At 35.2% G+C, this 16,072-nt stretch overlaps 1 protein-coding gene across 16 annotated transcripts in view; it reads right to left on the bottom strand.

Annotated features, from left to right (window-relative positions):
* The window catches only part of EPB41 (erythrocyte membrane protein band 4.1), a 199,597-nt gene that overhangs the window by 34,616 nt on the left and 148,909 nt on the right, over positions 1-16,072 (bottom strand). For 4 of the 16 annotated variants that reach the window (XM_055332346.1, XM_055332340.1, XM_055332350.1 and 1 more), the window contains exons 12-15: positions 15,303-15,508; positions 12,033-12,089; positions 10,811-10,873; positions 5,581-5,757 (exon numbers count right to left, since the gene is read on the bottom strand). In XM_055332346.1, the coding sequence (XP_055188321.1) occupies positions 5,581-5,757; positions 10,811-10,873; positions 12,033-12,089; positions 15,303-15,508 (503 nt within the window). Of the gene's footprint in view, positions 1-3,755; positions 3,807-5,580; positions 5,758-10,810; positions 10,874-12,032; positions 12,090-15,302; positions 15,509-16,072 lie in introns of all 16 variants that reach the window. The other 12 variants (XM_055332344.1, XM_055332353.1, XM_055332343.1 and 9 more) reach the window with 9 other exon arrangements.

Below are 16,072 nucleotides of genomic sequence, written 5' to 3'. Positions count from 1 at the left end.
TAATGTCTACTATTTTTCCTCTGATAACTGTGATGGGTATATCTTTTGAACCTGCGCTGATAAGATTAATCTAATACAAAGACTTGGCCCTTCTGCTCTCAACCATTCTTACCCTAAATAAAACAAAGGGCCTCTTCTTTAACTTACATCAGTAAGGATCTCTGAGGATTCCTGCTCTACTTCCAAAAACTGAAAAATATTATTGGCTTATTGTAGACTTTTAATGGACTCAGAATAACTCTAATACAAAGCAGAACAAAATCTAAGGTGAAATTTACAATAATTAATAAAAAGCTGTTACCAGGATGAAAACTGGAAATATAATCATAAACAGTTATAAAAGTATCAATAAAATTCTGATTATTTCCTTTTCAGTTCCTTGAAAAAATTTTAGAACCCTAAACAATATTATAGTTTTGTTATTCCATAAGGAAAGCTCTTGCATTTCTATTTCAAAGATAAAGGGGAGTACTTATGATGATCACTCTCTGTATCAGAGGACATCTTTGCAACGTGTCAGGCTGATTGAGGTCTCTCTCTTCTTATTATGAGTAAATCAAGAAATATGCTTAGTTACAAAATATTTGTTATAAACAGACATAGCCTGTGACATGAAAGATACACACCCATAACAGATTTTAAAATTTAACCCACCCCTTACTTCTTTTCCCATTTTTGGGGAAAGCCTATAATGACAGAATAGCAGTTTTCAGGAAATACCAGATAATTATTTCTACATGTCTCCAGAGAAAAATAGAATAGTGGTGGGCGTTGAAGGACAAAAGATTCTTGCCATTAGTGTTCTCTCTCTCTCTCTCTCTCTCTTTTTTTTTTTTTTTTTTGCTGTAAGAAGCCATCATCTTAAAAACACAAAGTCTTAAAGTTTCATCAACTAAAAAGTGTTGAGAAGTAAAACAGAGTGCAAAAATCTGTTTGATAACCTCATGGACTCAGATTTCAAAACAAATATTTGAGACAACATTAACTAAATCATCCATATTGGTACATTCAAGTGCCATAGAAAGTAAGCTACATGCAAGGTGTGATTAATACCGAGGTAAAAAATAACAGGTTAGGCATCTGAGTTGTGTTGTGAAGACAGAACACACTCATATGTACTTCAGGGAAGCCTTAAAAATCAACATGCAAACACAGGGACACATACTTGTCACAACAGAACTTTAGGTCAACAAGGCTATCAATGAAAAACAATTGATTTCAACACAAATGTAAGAATAAACAGGTCTGAAGTCAATCAGGAAAACAATATATCAATATATATTTTAAGCTTATGATAATGGCTAAATATTGCTTCTAGCAATATAATTACTTAAGTCATAAAGAAGTAACACAGTATTACTTCAGAGAAGGGTATATTTATGTACAGATCTTGAATTAATTTGTATTTCAGGACTTTTAAAGATGGGTACGGTGGTCTGGGAATTCAGCCCTGGCTAGAGACTAAGGGGGCACCAGCACCATTTTCCTTAAACCAACAACATTCTACTTATGAAAAGTTGGAGTTTAACCTTTGCAGGTCCCCTTCTATACACCAGGCAGGATAAAGGTGTTTTTCCATATACGTCTCAGAAATACACATAAGAAGGCCACAGAAGTCAAAAGCCCTTTTCCAAAAAAGGCCTTTGTATATATACTAATTTGATATCTCAAGAAAAGGAGTGTTTATGGACTCATAGATTAAAATGTATCATTTTAAGGCTTTTGAAAAATTAGCAAGTTGAATTTTTTTCTTAAACTACAGAGCCTATGCCACACAAATGACTATAGATTATGAAATATTCCATCAAATGTTCTCTACAGAGTATCCTGCTTTGCATGTTAACACTGGAGAGAAGGACACAACAAGAGTATACAATAAGAACATGCAGGATAAAAAGAGTTAAAGCTTTTGGGGAAAGTACTGTCGTACACTTAAATCTGATTTGCCTCAACTTGCTAAATGTCAGTGAGGAAAGCTGGCTTGGGCAATCCATCCCTACTCCTTTGTACCCCACAATACATATTCTACAAAGAGTAACATTTTATTGACAGAAAAATGAATGCAAAGAGCTCCCCTAGGACAGTGAACTATCAAGATCAGAGGGTATCATACAGGAGATAACACAGCAGAAGTAAATGACAAAAGTTCAATGGTTTTAATCTTGACATTTCAGATGAGCACCCTGTTTTCCGATCACAGAAAGACCAACCACCAAACAGCCAACACAAGAATCACGAGAAAAGACATCATAAAAGGAATACGAGGAGATGGAAAAGTACTAGAGTAGAGGTGGCACTTTTTGAGAGACTTGTGATCCTCGGGGATTGGAATAGAAACCTTGGGAGGAATTTCTTCATTGTCTTGCTGGGGCAAGGCTCTCTCAGCAGATCTCTCTTTCCTTTTAATTTTCTCTTCATCCTGCACTAACAGAGCACGTTCCTGTGTCTGCTTTCACGGTAGAAGATCAAGAAAGACAGAGAAAGATGAACAAAATGACAGATGGAAAAATGCTCAAAAATGATACTTGGGGATGTGCAAAGGATTTGGGAAGATCTTTTTGGACACTTTTTTTTTTTTTGGACACTCTTTATCTTACTTTACTTTGGCAATTTATCCCAGCGAAGTTTCTATAACACAGTAGGGTACGCAATAGATAATTTTTTGAGTGAATGAACATTAGAAGTTCTGAAAGTTCAAGAAATTACTTGACTTCCTTAGTTATAGTATTTGTTCTTCCTTCAAGGAGACTCACAGATGAATTTTAGGTCATTTTTCATTGTTTTAGTGCTGCCAATTTTTCTTAGATCACTTGGGCAAAACCAATAATGAAGCATTCTTCTCACCATCAGAAAAGTTATTTTATTACAAATAGAAGGCAGAATATAAAACATTATCCTCATATCCTTTCACATAGACTTAAAAAACTGCAACAGTTCATTCAGTACGGCAATTAGCTTTTGCTCAAGGGAATAAAAATCTTAATCCCATACATTTTAAAGTTTGCAAAAGAAAAACAAGAGTATAAAAGTTTATATGTGCCTCCAAGGTCTATCAAAAACAAAGCCCACCGCCATCTCAACAACTGTAAACTCCCTCCCTCTTGCAGAATCATGATTAAAAATAATAGCAGTTAACAACCATCATGAAGGCTTATATATCACATTAAAGCAAGTACTTTTAACACTTTTAAGTGTTCCCCCTCCCCCAATTTCCATGCTCTGCCATTTAGTCGGGACAGATGTTATCTATGAAAGGAAAAACTTGGCTCTAAGTTCTCTCAGTTGGGCCAGCCTTCTCTGGTCAGTTTGGTATTTCAATACAGGTTCTTTGCACACCCCTAAGTGATATGTATCAGGGAGAAAGTAGCTGGGGGACTGGTCAGCAAAAAAGAAAAGGAAAAGAAAGGATGCAAAATTATAATGATTTTTAAAAGAATATAAAGAGGGAGAAGAAAGACAACATAAAAAGAATAGGGTACAATTAAATTCATTTTCTCTCTGAATACATATTTACATCTTCATGCAGCTTTTCAACCAGCCATGCGCCGAAATAAGCAAATTGAAAGCTGCAAAAGCTGCAGCAGTGGAAATGTTATGTGTTAGGTCAAAAGGCAGTGGGGTGTGAATTTACTAGTAGAGCCAAAAGAAAAAAAAATTACTCAGCAGCTGCTGTTCAGTTCTGGGGGATTATCTGCTTAGTGCCATGACAGGAGCAAATTTAGATTGAGAAGCACAAGTCATAATGGCAGCTTTACCTCTGGCCCACCAACCTTTCTTTCCGAGGGAAGGACAGAGGTTTTCTTCACCTGGTCATACACAAATTATATAAAATTCAGTAGCCTTGCAATACAACAATGCTGCCAAAGACGGAAGAGGTATCCCCAGGGAACAGAAATATTGCCCTAATTATTAAAGAAAAAGTAAGATATGCCAGAAAGTGGAGTTATCCTATATAAATGGTTATCAGAGTACAGCTCTTATTCATTTTGTTATTCACTTAGAGGAGTAATATACATAAGCATAGAGCTAAAGTAGCTCAAATATTCCCCACTAATCTAATTTATAAAAAAGTCCTTTCTTCAAAGTCTACAGGATGACATACCCATTTCCAACCAGCCTTGAGATGATTTTTGGAAGGTTTATATTAAGATATAAGATATTTTTCTGGAAATGGAGACTGACTCAAATTTACCAAACTTCATCCAAGAGAGTATTAAGTTACTTTTTCAAAGTAATAGAGCACCTTTTATTACTTCCACAGAGTCAAAAAGAAAACTTCTAGAAAATATGCAGTTACGGTTTACAGAGAGGGTTAACCAGGCAAGATAGCAATAAGGCATTTCTCCTGGAGTTTAAATTTACAGAAAGCAAAGTCACTGTCTCAGTTTAGGGTATATTATCTATATTTAGAATACAAAAGTGATGTCCATTTACATCAGGGAATGGAGGCTGACAGGACAGTGAATAAGAACAATTACATCCTATCACCTGTGGTAACTAGCTACCCAGCATTCAGGAATTCTCCAGTCTTACTTGGTGAAACTGGTTCGATTGTACTGGGAGAATTCTTAGCCAATTTCAACTGCATTTTGAAAAATAGAAAAAGTACCCTTTGTGAGACAACTTTTATCATCTCCAGTTCCAGAAACTAAACAAAGTTGGATAATATACCATGAATTCTGAATATAAAAACAAGTTTAAGTTATTAAGACAATACTACCTTTCTTAATTAGAATTGCAATTGCTATTGGTAAAAACCAGGCATATAATTTTTAAAAATATTATAATCACTCATTAAATCATTATGACTACTCATATAAATATTAAACTGTATAAGCTAAAGATTAAGTAAAGAATTTTTAGATATATGCTTAAGGTAACTTTAAAAATATTCCATCACACAGATTCATTTAGTCAAAGGTAGGATTTCTACAATAGGTAATGACAACAATACAGAAAGAGCAGCCTCTGAAAGGTATCTCCGAGTTCTTCTAATTGTGACTACCTTACAAGACAACATGTTAAAAGTTTGATGCTACTCATAAAGACGAATCGTCAACAATTTTTCTAAAATTGAAATGAAATCATTAATATGTGATGGTTTGCACTCTCTGACTTAGAGGCCTTCTTAGTTTATTATATAATTATGGTCAACCATTCCAGACATTTCTAAGTTGTGCAAATGTTCAAATAAAGTTAAAAAAAATGTTTATCCTGTTCCTGTTTTGACCTTACTAAATTTAGTAAACTCTCTGGTCCTTGGAGGCACAGTTTGAACATAAAGTTCTGCTGGCTTATGGTCAATTTGTAAACACACACTAGCCAGAAGGAGGCAGTTCTCAAGAGCTCAGTCATCTAATGGTAGCTCTAAATGGCTCCTCTAATTTGACTGGGTAGCCCACATGACTTAAAAAAACAAATGTTTGATTATGAATGCCTTAAAGTTGCAATGAACTGGTGAGGAACCAAAGCTAAATTTCAGCTCTAAACTTCCTTATTTTACTTATATACAGAACATTAATATACAGTAACACCTCTTTCATTCATTCTCACAAGTGGTCACATGGACAAAGTACTCACTCCTTCTCCTGTGGGAAGCTGCCCATTGATGTTAAGTGTTCGGAATGGGGAGTGAGTGGATAAGCGTTTATCCCACTCACTAGGCCGTGGTTCTGGTACAGATTCCATGAAGTTCTTTTTCAGCTCACTGATGCTGGCATGATGCTTTTTTATCTCTTCTTGACTTTTGTCTAAATCCTATAGTTGAAAGGACAAAAATGCAGAATAATAAATACTCAGAGAAAAAACACATCAAGACTATGGGCACTGGTAGAAAACACACCACATCCAGGGCAGATGTTACTAATCCATAAATTGCATTCAAATTTTAAATATATGACATGGCATATTTGCTTGTTCTTTTCTCTTTTCTTTTCTTTTCTTTTCTTTTTTAATGAAGTGCTTTTCTTGGAAGCAGTGAGGCATCTAACCCCACAGCCCTTAGTGGTTACGTAACCCATCAACCTCACTCCCTAATTTTCCAACTTTTCTTCTCATTATGACAGTGCTAGATCTCAAACTCCTCATCCCAAGAGGGTAATCTCACAGCTCAATTAGTCTCAGCTTAATATGAACTGATTGAGGCTCAGCTCAGGCAGGATGGAGACAGCAATAGATAAGGAGCAACTGTTCAACAAAGGACGTGATAAAAGATGCAACTGCCACCACTGGCTGCTTTGCTTTGGTGAGTTGCAATCATACAGCATCTCTCTATTTCTACTTGGAGATAGTTTTGCTTCCCTATTATTAGGTGGCTATTACTGGTTTTGATAAACAGGAATAGCCCTTTCTTGTTGTAAGAATTTATTACTAGAATTCCTGGCTCAAGCCTTGAGAGCAAATTGTTACTACCTATGAAAAATGACTCAGATATGCAATATAATGTTTTTTTTCCTTTACCAATACTACTAATGCAAACTAAAAGCCTTATGCCTTCTGGGACTTCTAGGTAGCTCTCAGGTGGTTAAGTGTCTGCCTTGGGCTCAGGTCACGAGATCCCAGGGTCCTAGATCCAGCTAGCATTGAGCCCTGCATTAGGCTCCCCGCTCAGTGGGGGTCTGCCTCTCCCTCTCCCTCTCCCTCTATGCTCAATCTCTTTCAAGTAAATAAATAAAATCTTTAAAAACAAATAAAAGCCTTATGCCTTCCAACAGCTTCTGACAGCTTTACTTCATCCCTTAGTATAATTCAAAATAGGGATCTTCTTCCAGTAACTTTCAATGGATTGGAAGCGATTAACAAGAATTCATCAAATACTTTATATATCTCTTGGACAATTTAAAATTTCAACGGTTCCAGCGGATTTGGATACTGGACAACTAGGTTCAAGTTCTTAAATGGGATATTCCAGGGAGAAAGGATCAAAACTAAGGTTAATAAAGCTAGAAATAATATTCAGGTTTATATAACAGTAGACATATAAAACTTTCAAAAGGTAGATCTGGCCAGAAATAAATAGGAAATACAATTTAAAGACAAAAACTGAAATGTTCTTTGTCCAACATACTTCTCCAAAAAAGCTCAGAATATCTGTGCTTGAAATCAAAATATGTGGGAGCCTGTCACTTGATGACTGCTAAAAATTCTGTGTTTATTATATATCATGGCAGCTCTGTATCCAAGAAAAGCACAATATTAAACATATCTTTTAATATGCTGTGTAAATTTTGGGATTAGTCTTTCTTTTCTTTTCTTTCTCTGTGGGAAACCACCACATTCTGGGGAAAAAAACCTGGAACTCATTTAAATAAAAATTTATTTGAAAAATTTTTCTGGAGCAAAGTATGCTTCAAGTAAATAAATTTTTTTTTTCAATATCAATGTCAAAGGGAAATGGCATAGGAAAAAGTATTAGTGAGACACATGACATAATTTTGATTCTGGAAATATTCATTCAGAAAATTCATTTATTAGTCCATTCTTTTTATTTTTACAAGACTAAACCATGTATATTTGCTTTGAGATCAAAGAAAAAACTAACCCAAAAAGGGCAATCCTGTAGCTTCCACATAAAAGTACCTCTTGCTTGTTGGGGTGAATTGTGAGTATAGCCCATGAATATGGGCTTTACCATGGGGAAACAACAGTGTGCACTTTTATTCTAGCTGAAAGCAAGAAAAGCATGTTTATTAGCTTTAAAAAAGCGTGAACAAGCTTGGTAAAAGACTCAGTGTAAGCTGAACAACTGAGACCCACAAGGCATGTAAAGCTCCACGACCCAGCTCCTAATTGGAAATTAAATCTGTTTGGTCCAAGAACAATTTAACACATTTGGGAGAGTTACAAATATGAATGGTGCAAAACAAAAATGAACAAGAGATGCTATGGCAAATCCATAACTCTCTGGGTTAGCCTCTTAATATGAGAGTAGTAATTTGTTACTTTTCTGGCCTAGCTTTTGATTGGCTTGGAACCTGAGAAAATAAACATTTCAATAAAATCAATAGCTTCTGAAGGAGCTTTCTCCATCCTTCTTAGCTGACTCTGTTAGAAACCTGTGGGGGCACAGAGTAAAATTAAGATCTCAAAGGGACCTGTTCCAAATAGAATTTGTCATAGACACTTGCTACAGGTTCTCTCTGGGAGATGGAGGAGGAGGCGGTAGATCTAAAAATGAACTCGACCTTATTTGGCCAGAACAAAACATTAGTGGGGGTGGGGTAGGAGAGATACTTTAAAAAAAAAAAAAAACCCGCTAGAGTGACAGATAATTTGGGAGAACATCCTTTGGGGGGGAAGAGGGGAGAATTTTTTTTTTTTTTTTACCATAACTAGAGAATGATGGCTAGCCAAATTACTTTGGCTGTTTTTAGGGTAGATACTTTTTAATGTTTATCATCTTATAATTTTAGCAGCAGCCAAACCAAACCATTAAATATAAAATGTTCTCAAAAAGTAGTTAGTAGTTTTAATTTTCAAACACACACTTATTTAGAAATCTCCTCTTGTGGCTATCAGTGAAATGCTGGGAGAAAAAACACATCACACACAGGGACTCTGTGAGTCTCAGAAGCCATAACACACCTCATTGAACAAATGACAAATATATGATTGGTACTGCAGGTTCCAGTCAAGAGGAAGCACTAAAGATGGACCAGTGAAGAATAAGGCATGTTTGGGTTTGGGAGATGTTACATTGCCAAGAAGGACATCAACTGACATCCATAATTCTTCTGAATACCAGAAGCAGAACCATTTACGTCTAGTTTCAGTTATGGGCTAAAGCAGAGATCTAGTTGCTGAGTTTGAAATATCCTAGAGTCCAGCCTTAAAAAAAACCTCATGTTGGGACACCTGGGTGGCTCAGCGGTTGAGTGTCTGCCTTTAGCTTAGGGCGTGATCCCGGGGTCCGGGGATCGAGTCCCATATCGGGATTCCTGCAAGGAGCCTGCTTCCCCCTCTATGTCTCTGCCTCTCTCTCATGAATAAATAAAATCTAAAAACAAACAAACAAACAAACACAAAAAAAACAACCAAAAACCCTCATGTTGTGTGAGGTTAACTGTATATAAGGCATTTGGTATTGTGCCCACTGCACAGTATATGATTCATAAAGGCTGGCCACAAATTCTGTTACTTTTATTAAAGCACCTTATATATAGCAAGCATTCAGAATATGTGTTTTTTTTTCAAAATATGTGTTTTGACAAAAAATAAGACAAGGTTAAGTAACCATTAGAGGCGATTATATTAAACCAGAGATCTACCTAAAATTTTCTTCAAATTTCCAGTTTAATAATATTTAGCACATTTCTTATATGTTCATCTTTCAGGTCTCAGCTAATATGCTATCTCTCCAGAGAGAATTTCCCTGTCCATCTTATTCAGAATAGATCTCCTTTCTTAAAGCACAGCATACAGTTTATTTCCTTCTTACCTTCTAAAATAACCTGAAATCATTTTATTGCTATTTGTTTTTTTCTCCTCCCTACTTTTACACATTGTTAAGTTTCCTGAAGGCAAAAACAATGTTTATCATCTTCCTCTACATTTATATTTCCTTCAAACTTTAGTTAAATCCCCAGTAGCAGAGTTATACTCATTTCTTTTGGCTCTGTCTTGAGCAAAAGTAAGATAATTTGGTCAACTTTTATATAAGAGTCTTTGTGAGGGGGATCCCTGGGTGGCGCAGCGGTTTAGCGCCTGCCTTTGGCCCAGGGCGTGATCCTGGAGACCCGGGATCGAATCCCACGTCGGGCTCCCGGTGCATGGAGCCTGCTTCTCCCTCTGCCTATGTCTCTGCCTCTCTCTCTCTCTCTCTGTGTGACTATCATAAATAAATAAAAATTAAAAAAAAATTTAAAAAAAGAGTCTTTGTGAGGTGTAAATTAATGTAGCCTCAGTGTTTTCCACACAGATAACTCCGTGTTCTTCATTTTTTTTTCCTCATAGAGTTCCCCGAGTCTTCTAATTAGTTTTATATTTCCCCATCCAATGTGGAGCTCCAAACTAGATAAGTATACTAATATAATATAAGCCTGGTAAAATTCTCATCACTGTTGAGTACTGAGAAAATGACCTCACAATTCCAATAGTAGACAGTATGTTGCTATTTCTGAATGGAATAAGTATAGTTTAATAGAGGTAGATAGACCTTAACTGAAATCCTAGCTTTACTAATTTACTGGCTTTGTGACCAAAAGGAAATTAATTTTCTCTAAGGCTCAATTTTCTTGTCTTTAAAATAATAATCTTATGCCCACAGACCTATTTTTGTATTAAACTATCTTATATCATACTAACTACTGATTAAATATCAGGTCGCCTCTTTCCTTCCTGTATCTTTTTTTTCCTGACCATCCTGTCATTTTCCAGGATCCCCAATATTTTAAGTCCATTTTGATTGTGATCATTTCTCCTACTTTTCCACTTTCTCAGTTCAAAAGATGAAAAAAATGGTACAAATTTGATGCTTGGGACATATAATAGGAGTGTATACTCTTGGAAAATTCACGGAATTTTAAACAGCGATGTAGAATTTTCTCCAAGTGATAAACAATGGAACCACAAAAGGCAGGGGATAGTTCCAATCATATATTTTTTAGATAAGTATGACAGATGGAAACTAAAGAGTCAGAAGGAGAGATGGTTGCGTATCTTCATGTTTATCAACATGCAAAAGCATTTTGAACCTAAAATTCTCTCATGCAATGGCATGCAAAACCAAACGCAGCATAAAGAAAGGGCAATCAGCAAAGAATGCAGAAGGTTATAGGCAACCAACTGAAATAAGCTTCAAGTTCATACAAACCTCCAACATTAAATTGCTATGTCTGATATAAATGTTTTCACCATCTAGTCTCTCTCTCTTTTTCTGTGAAAATGAAAGAGGGAAAAACAGAAAAGCATAAAAAATTAAAATGTTGTTCTTGCGGGAAAAAACTGCAAATTGGCAAACTAAAAAAATTAAATGTCCACAGCGCAGCATATGCCAACATGAAATGGTCACAAAACTACAAGGACACACACAAAACACATTACCACTAGAAAACGGATGACCCTGTTTATGAATGATGGAGGAAAGTGATGATCTTATTTAAATAGACAGTGCTCCCGGCTTCATTGGCTTCTTTACGTAATAAGCTATCTTATTTCATTTTTGAAATTGAGCTGTTTGGGGGTTACCTTAAAATACAATACTTTAAGAAGCTTTGAAATTCCATGTTTCATGGCACAGAGAAGTGCTTTAAAACATTATTTACCTTTTTGAAACATATTTCATACTTAGTAATAACACAGTAGGTGTATCTCTAATACCTTTTGTAAGAAAGATCTAAGGTATGGTACTTTATACATGAGTAGAGTCAACATTCTCTTCAGTAAGAACTGATATAGCCCACTCTACAGTTGGGAAGAATAGGCACAGAGCAGCAAAACACATAGTTATGAACAATACCAGGAGTTGCTGCTATGATGGTTTCCATAATAAGTATTTATCAAATATTGTCAATGATTCCAAGAATATTGTGCCACTGAAATATTTCTTATAAAGTTTAAATATGAAGGATTGGTTTGGTCTTCACCAATTTCATTGTGTTTGAAAAGATATTTTCCTACTGGGAAGTTTATTTTAATGAAAAATTTCAACAAATAGTATAGGATTATAATTTCTTTTGGTATACATATGCAAATATATATACACAAATATATATCTATTATTTGAAGTAATTTCTGATTAAGAGAAATCAATGAAAAGAATGGATCACTGTCTTTTTAATGTACTGTAGAAGTCAGCATGGGTGACAGTAATGTGGTTTTGTGAAAGTGAAAAATGGCTGACCTTCCTCATTCTTATCAGATCTTCAGTTTTTTCTGCAAGCTTCTGTTTTGCCATTATTTAAAAAAAAAAGAAAAATGATAAAATATTGGCTCATTGAACCTTTATTTTATAATATTTTTTAAGGAAAGGGAATTGGGGAGAAGAAAAAATTGAGAGGGAGGAGAAAAGGAACAAGTGGCCTGTTGGCACAAACCTGTGTTTGGTCACCATTTGAGGTAGGTACTGTGACCTCGATGTGGGTTTTTTCCACCTACATTTAAGAAATAGAGTGGCAAAAACATTTTAGATTAGTAGATTTCTATGAATAGTATTATTTCCAAATAAGCCGCATCTTTAAGCTGGCAAAATGAGCTGATATGTAATCAACATGATGCAGTCTTAGGGGGGTATTACAGGAAAGGACGTTACTCTCAACAGTAATCTGTTAGTTCACAATCGTATTTTCAAGGCTGAAGAGGTAATATAGACAGCCAAATTATTATAAAAGAAAATTAAGATAATTATTCTACTGATGAAGAAAACATATTTATACTTATTCACAAAAAAGTACTTATACAAAGAATAATTTGGGCTTAAATAAGGCATGTGTTTTTGCTTTGTTTTTTTTTTATGATCTGGAAGTACTTTAACATTTAAAAACAAATTTACAAATGAAGATATCAAGGTATGACATACATGACAGAAACAAAATCTTTACAGTTAAAGCACAGATATAATAAACCACATATGACACAAAGCAGGTAAATACAAAAAAAATTTGTTAGTTGATCAATATATTTAAGGAGGCAATTTAACTCTTGAGTTTATTAGACAACAAAACATCAAAATAAACTCAATCCAAATTGTTACTGATGCATGCAATTACTTCCAAGGCTGATTTATAAATAAGCACACATAGGGCTCAGCTGCAACATTCAGCACTCTGTCATCTCCTCTCCAGGGAGCTGGAGCCCATGTGTTTGGTGGATGAACAAGATTTGTCCTTAATAGTAGGAAGAGAAAAACTAAGGCCTCCTGTCTAGCTTCAAAATACCTTTAGTAATAGTCATTTTATATATCCAAAATAGTCATTTTATATATCCAAAATAGTCATTTTATATATCCAAAATATAAATTTAAAAAACCCAAACAGACCATTAAGAGGAAGCATTTTAGAGTCAGCAATGCCTAAAGCAGTAGGTATTTCAAAATTAGAAAACTTTTGATTAAGGATCAAATCAATCACTTTGTATCATTAACTTCTTTATAGAACCTAACCAATCTGTGGTTTTGACACATTCTCTTTAATCACACTTGGCAGCATTACCTTGGAGTACAATATCACTGTGCTGTTTTCCCCAGGACAGAATGTAGAGAACATAACACCAAACTTTGCAATACTGTTAAATCATAAGCACATCCAGTGATAGTACTTTTAACAACCAGGATAACTGACAATTTGGGTCATTTCCTCTATGAATCCTGTTGACATTAGCTTGTGTGGTCATTAGCAAGTTATTTCACCTCTCTGAGTTTAAGTTTGTTATTGATAAAGTGAAGATAATATATCCATAGAGTTGTGAATGTTTAGCAAATGGTAGTTTAAAATAATTACTTGTTTCAGTGAATAATGACCTTTTGCTTTTTTCTATCAGCAAGAAATTGAGAGCCTCTAATTCAGTCTAAGAGTGGAGGCCAAGTAGTAAAAGTAGTCATGCCTCTTCAGAGAACATTAAATGAGATAATGGTGTACACAGGGGAAGAATATTATTCCACACCTGCAAAATAGGTCTTGTCAAATGACTCAAGATGCCAAAAAGCTACCTCTATCTGGCACCAAATTCATGTTAGATAATGAAATTTACAAAGTTACAAGGTTATTTTATTACTACTCTTGCTTTATATAATACCTATTGCTTCAGGTAAATTCCATAATTATTTTCTATTGCTACAAATAAAATCAACTCAGAGTCACCCTTAATTCTGTCACTACTATTACAGTAATGGAAGGTTTTCAGAGGTAGTTTTCAGGCTGATCTCCACACGAGTATCTCAAAACATATACTTACACAGAATTAACTGGCAAGGAAACCACCTACTGGCACTTAAATGGGAAGCACATACCAGGAAGTGATCTCTTCATTCTGCCAAGGTCCCAAGAGCAATGGGAACTTATTCTTGAAGACACCTGTGTCTGACTTATAGGCTAAAGAACAAATATGCTAGCAGAACACCAAAGAAATCTTAGCCACTTAAAAAAGATTCCTTTGACAACTCCAGTAATCCAACACTTTCTAGTTAGTACAACAAATAGAGGGATAGCTAAAAGTGCTAGAGGAGATACCCTAACATTAAATACTGAGGTAGTCAACCTTAAAAAGGCGCTGTTGATACTGAAGCTGACGGCCAATGTCATGCACATCTGCCTAGGTAAAAAAAAAATTTTTTTAAAGGACAAATATCCACCATTTGTTCAATTTTTTTCTCTCTTTGGACTCAAGCTGGCCTCAAAGGACAGTAAAAATGGCATGTCATGTTGAACAGTTGTTTTTTTTTTTTAAATATAGTCAAAACAGCCAAATTGGCCACTGCTCTACAGATAAACTAGATATTGAACCAGGTCCAAAAGAATAGGATTAATCCATGTGGCAAGGTGAGAGCACTTACTAAGGTCTTATATCATTTAAAAAAAATTTTTTTCCAGTTTTAAATTTCTTAACAGACATATAAAAATGTAATTTTTCTTTTAAAAACTGCCTCTATTAACTCCTGCTGTCAACAGTGATACTTATATTTATGTCAGTAAATATGAACACCTCAACTCCATCACTGCTTAAATTTGTTTAAAAAGCTTATCAACATATAAAAGATCAGTCCTGTTACTGTTAGTCCTGGGAAATCTGCTAATTGGTCATTTTTTTCAACAAGGTCAGGGACTGTGGATACAATCGACTTAGAACTGTAAGCAACTCAGTGGCATAATCTCTCCTACATAAGGATTTTCCCCTTTTTGTAAACAATTTGAGTTGAACAACCACATCAATGTGTCTTATGTTATACTAACTGGGATATTCTCTGGGTATGTTGCAAGTATACTCATCTTAGGAAATCAAATTATATTTTAATCCTATTAGCAGAGCTTAGTCTTAAAAAAAAGATTCCTTCTGGATGTGTCCAAATTATTTTTAAAAGCAGGTGATCACAGTGCTGATGTGCTTTACCTTTTTATAAAAAGATGTAAGTTAGGTAATAGTTTAGGTAGGCCACCTGAAAACTTGGATGACTTAGTCTTCATGACATAATTTTATAAAAGTATTTTGTAGGTTCATGGGGTTATTCATACTCTTTCTTTTAGAAAGAGTAAAGAATAAATAACTTCGTTAGAGTTCTACAAGAATCAGTGCTTTGAAACCCTTCCTGGCCAAGGAGTTAATATATCTAAATCAGAAAGTGAACTAGCCAGATATGTAGACTTATAGCATACCTTCCACACTTCTGTGGGCTCTGGCTCAGCTTGGTCAGGTGGCCCTTCTTCCTTTTTCTCTTCATCCTTCACTGTTTCCTTCTGTGCTTTAGAAACGACTGTTTTTTTGACAGGTGCACCTGGAACGGTGCCTTCTGCATCCTGACTCTGAGCAATGGCTGGTGCGGAGGTGGGCCGAGGACTTCGGTCTGAATCAACAGCTGCTGCTACGTGAGAAAGGGAAAAGAATAAGTGAAGGTAAGAGCCACTGTACTACTTCAAAATCATCAGGTAAAATAGTTGTGAATCCAGGACACAGTGTCCAGTGGGCTATCATACAGAAGATGAAAAAAAATCATTAGTGCTTTGCCAGGTAACTCATGGCAATAAAAAAAGCTACAAAGAAAAGCTGAGCTGTGCTATCATGTTCCAGAAGTGGGCAGAGGGGATCAAAATAAGAATAGAAATTAAAAACACTTTTCTTTAAAAAGTTAGCAAGATTGTTCAACTTCATACTCTGATACTGTTTCAAAAACTTCCAATATTGTCTATAAAGAAAAATACAGAGGTTAGTTAAGTCTGATTTCTTTCATGAAGCCATACTGAAATATAGATCCATTTATTTATAGATGATTTTAGGATCCTAAAAAAATATGTTCTAGGGAGAAAGGATCAAGTCTGACTTCTTCTGTGAAGCCTGCTTGTAGTGATTACAAAATAACTTGATAAATTGGTCTTCTGGTAAGATATGCACTCTTCTGATGCTTGTTAAAGGGCAAATCTTTGAACCA

The sequence above is a fragment of the Nyctereutes procyonoides genome, unplaced genomic scaffold (genome assembly GCF_905146905.1).
Source record: "Nyctereutes procyonoides isolate TBG_1078 unplaced genomic scaffold, NYPRO_anot_genome, whole genome shotgun sequence".
In the NCBI taxonomy this organism is placed as follows: domain Eukaryota; kingdom Metazoa; phylum Chordata; class Mammalia; order Carnivora; family Canidae; genus Nyctereutes; species Nyctereutes procyonoides.
Note: the sequence above shows the minus strand (reverse complement) of the source record. Positions and strands in the feature narration are given on the sequence as shown.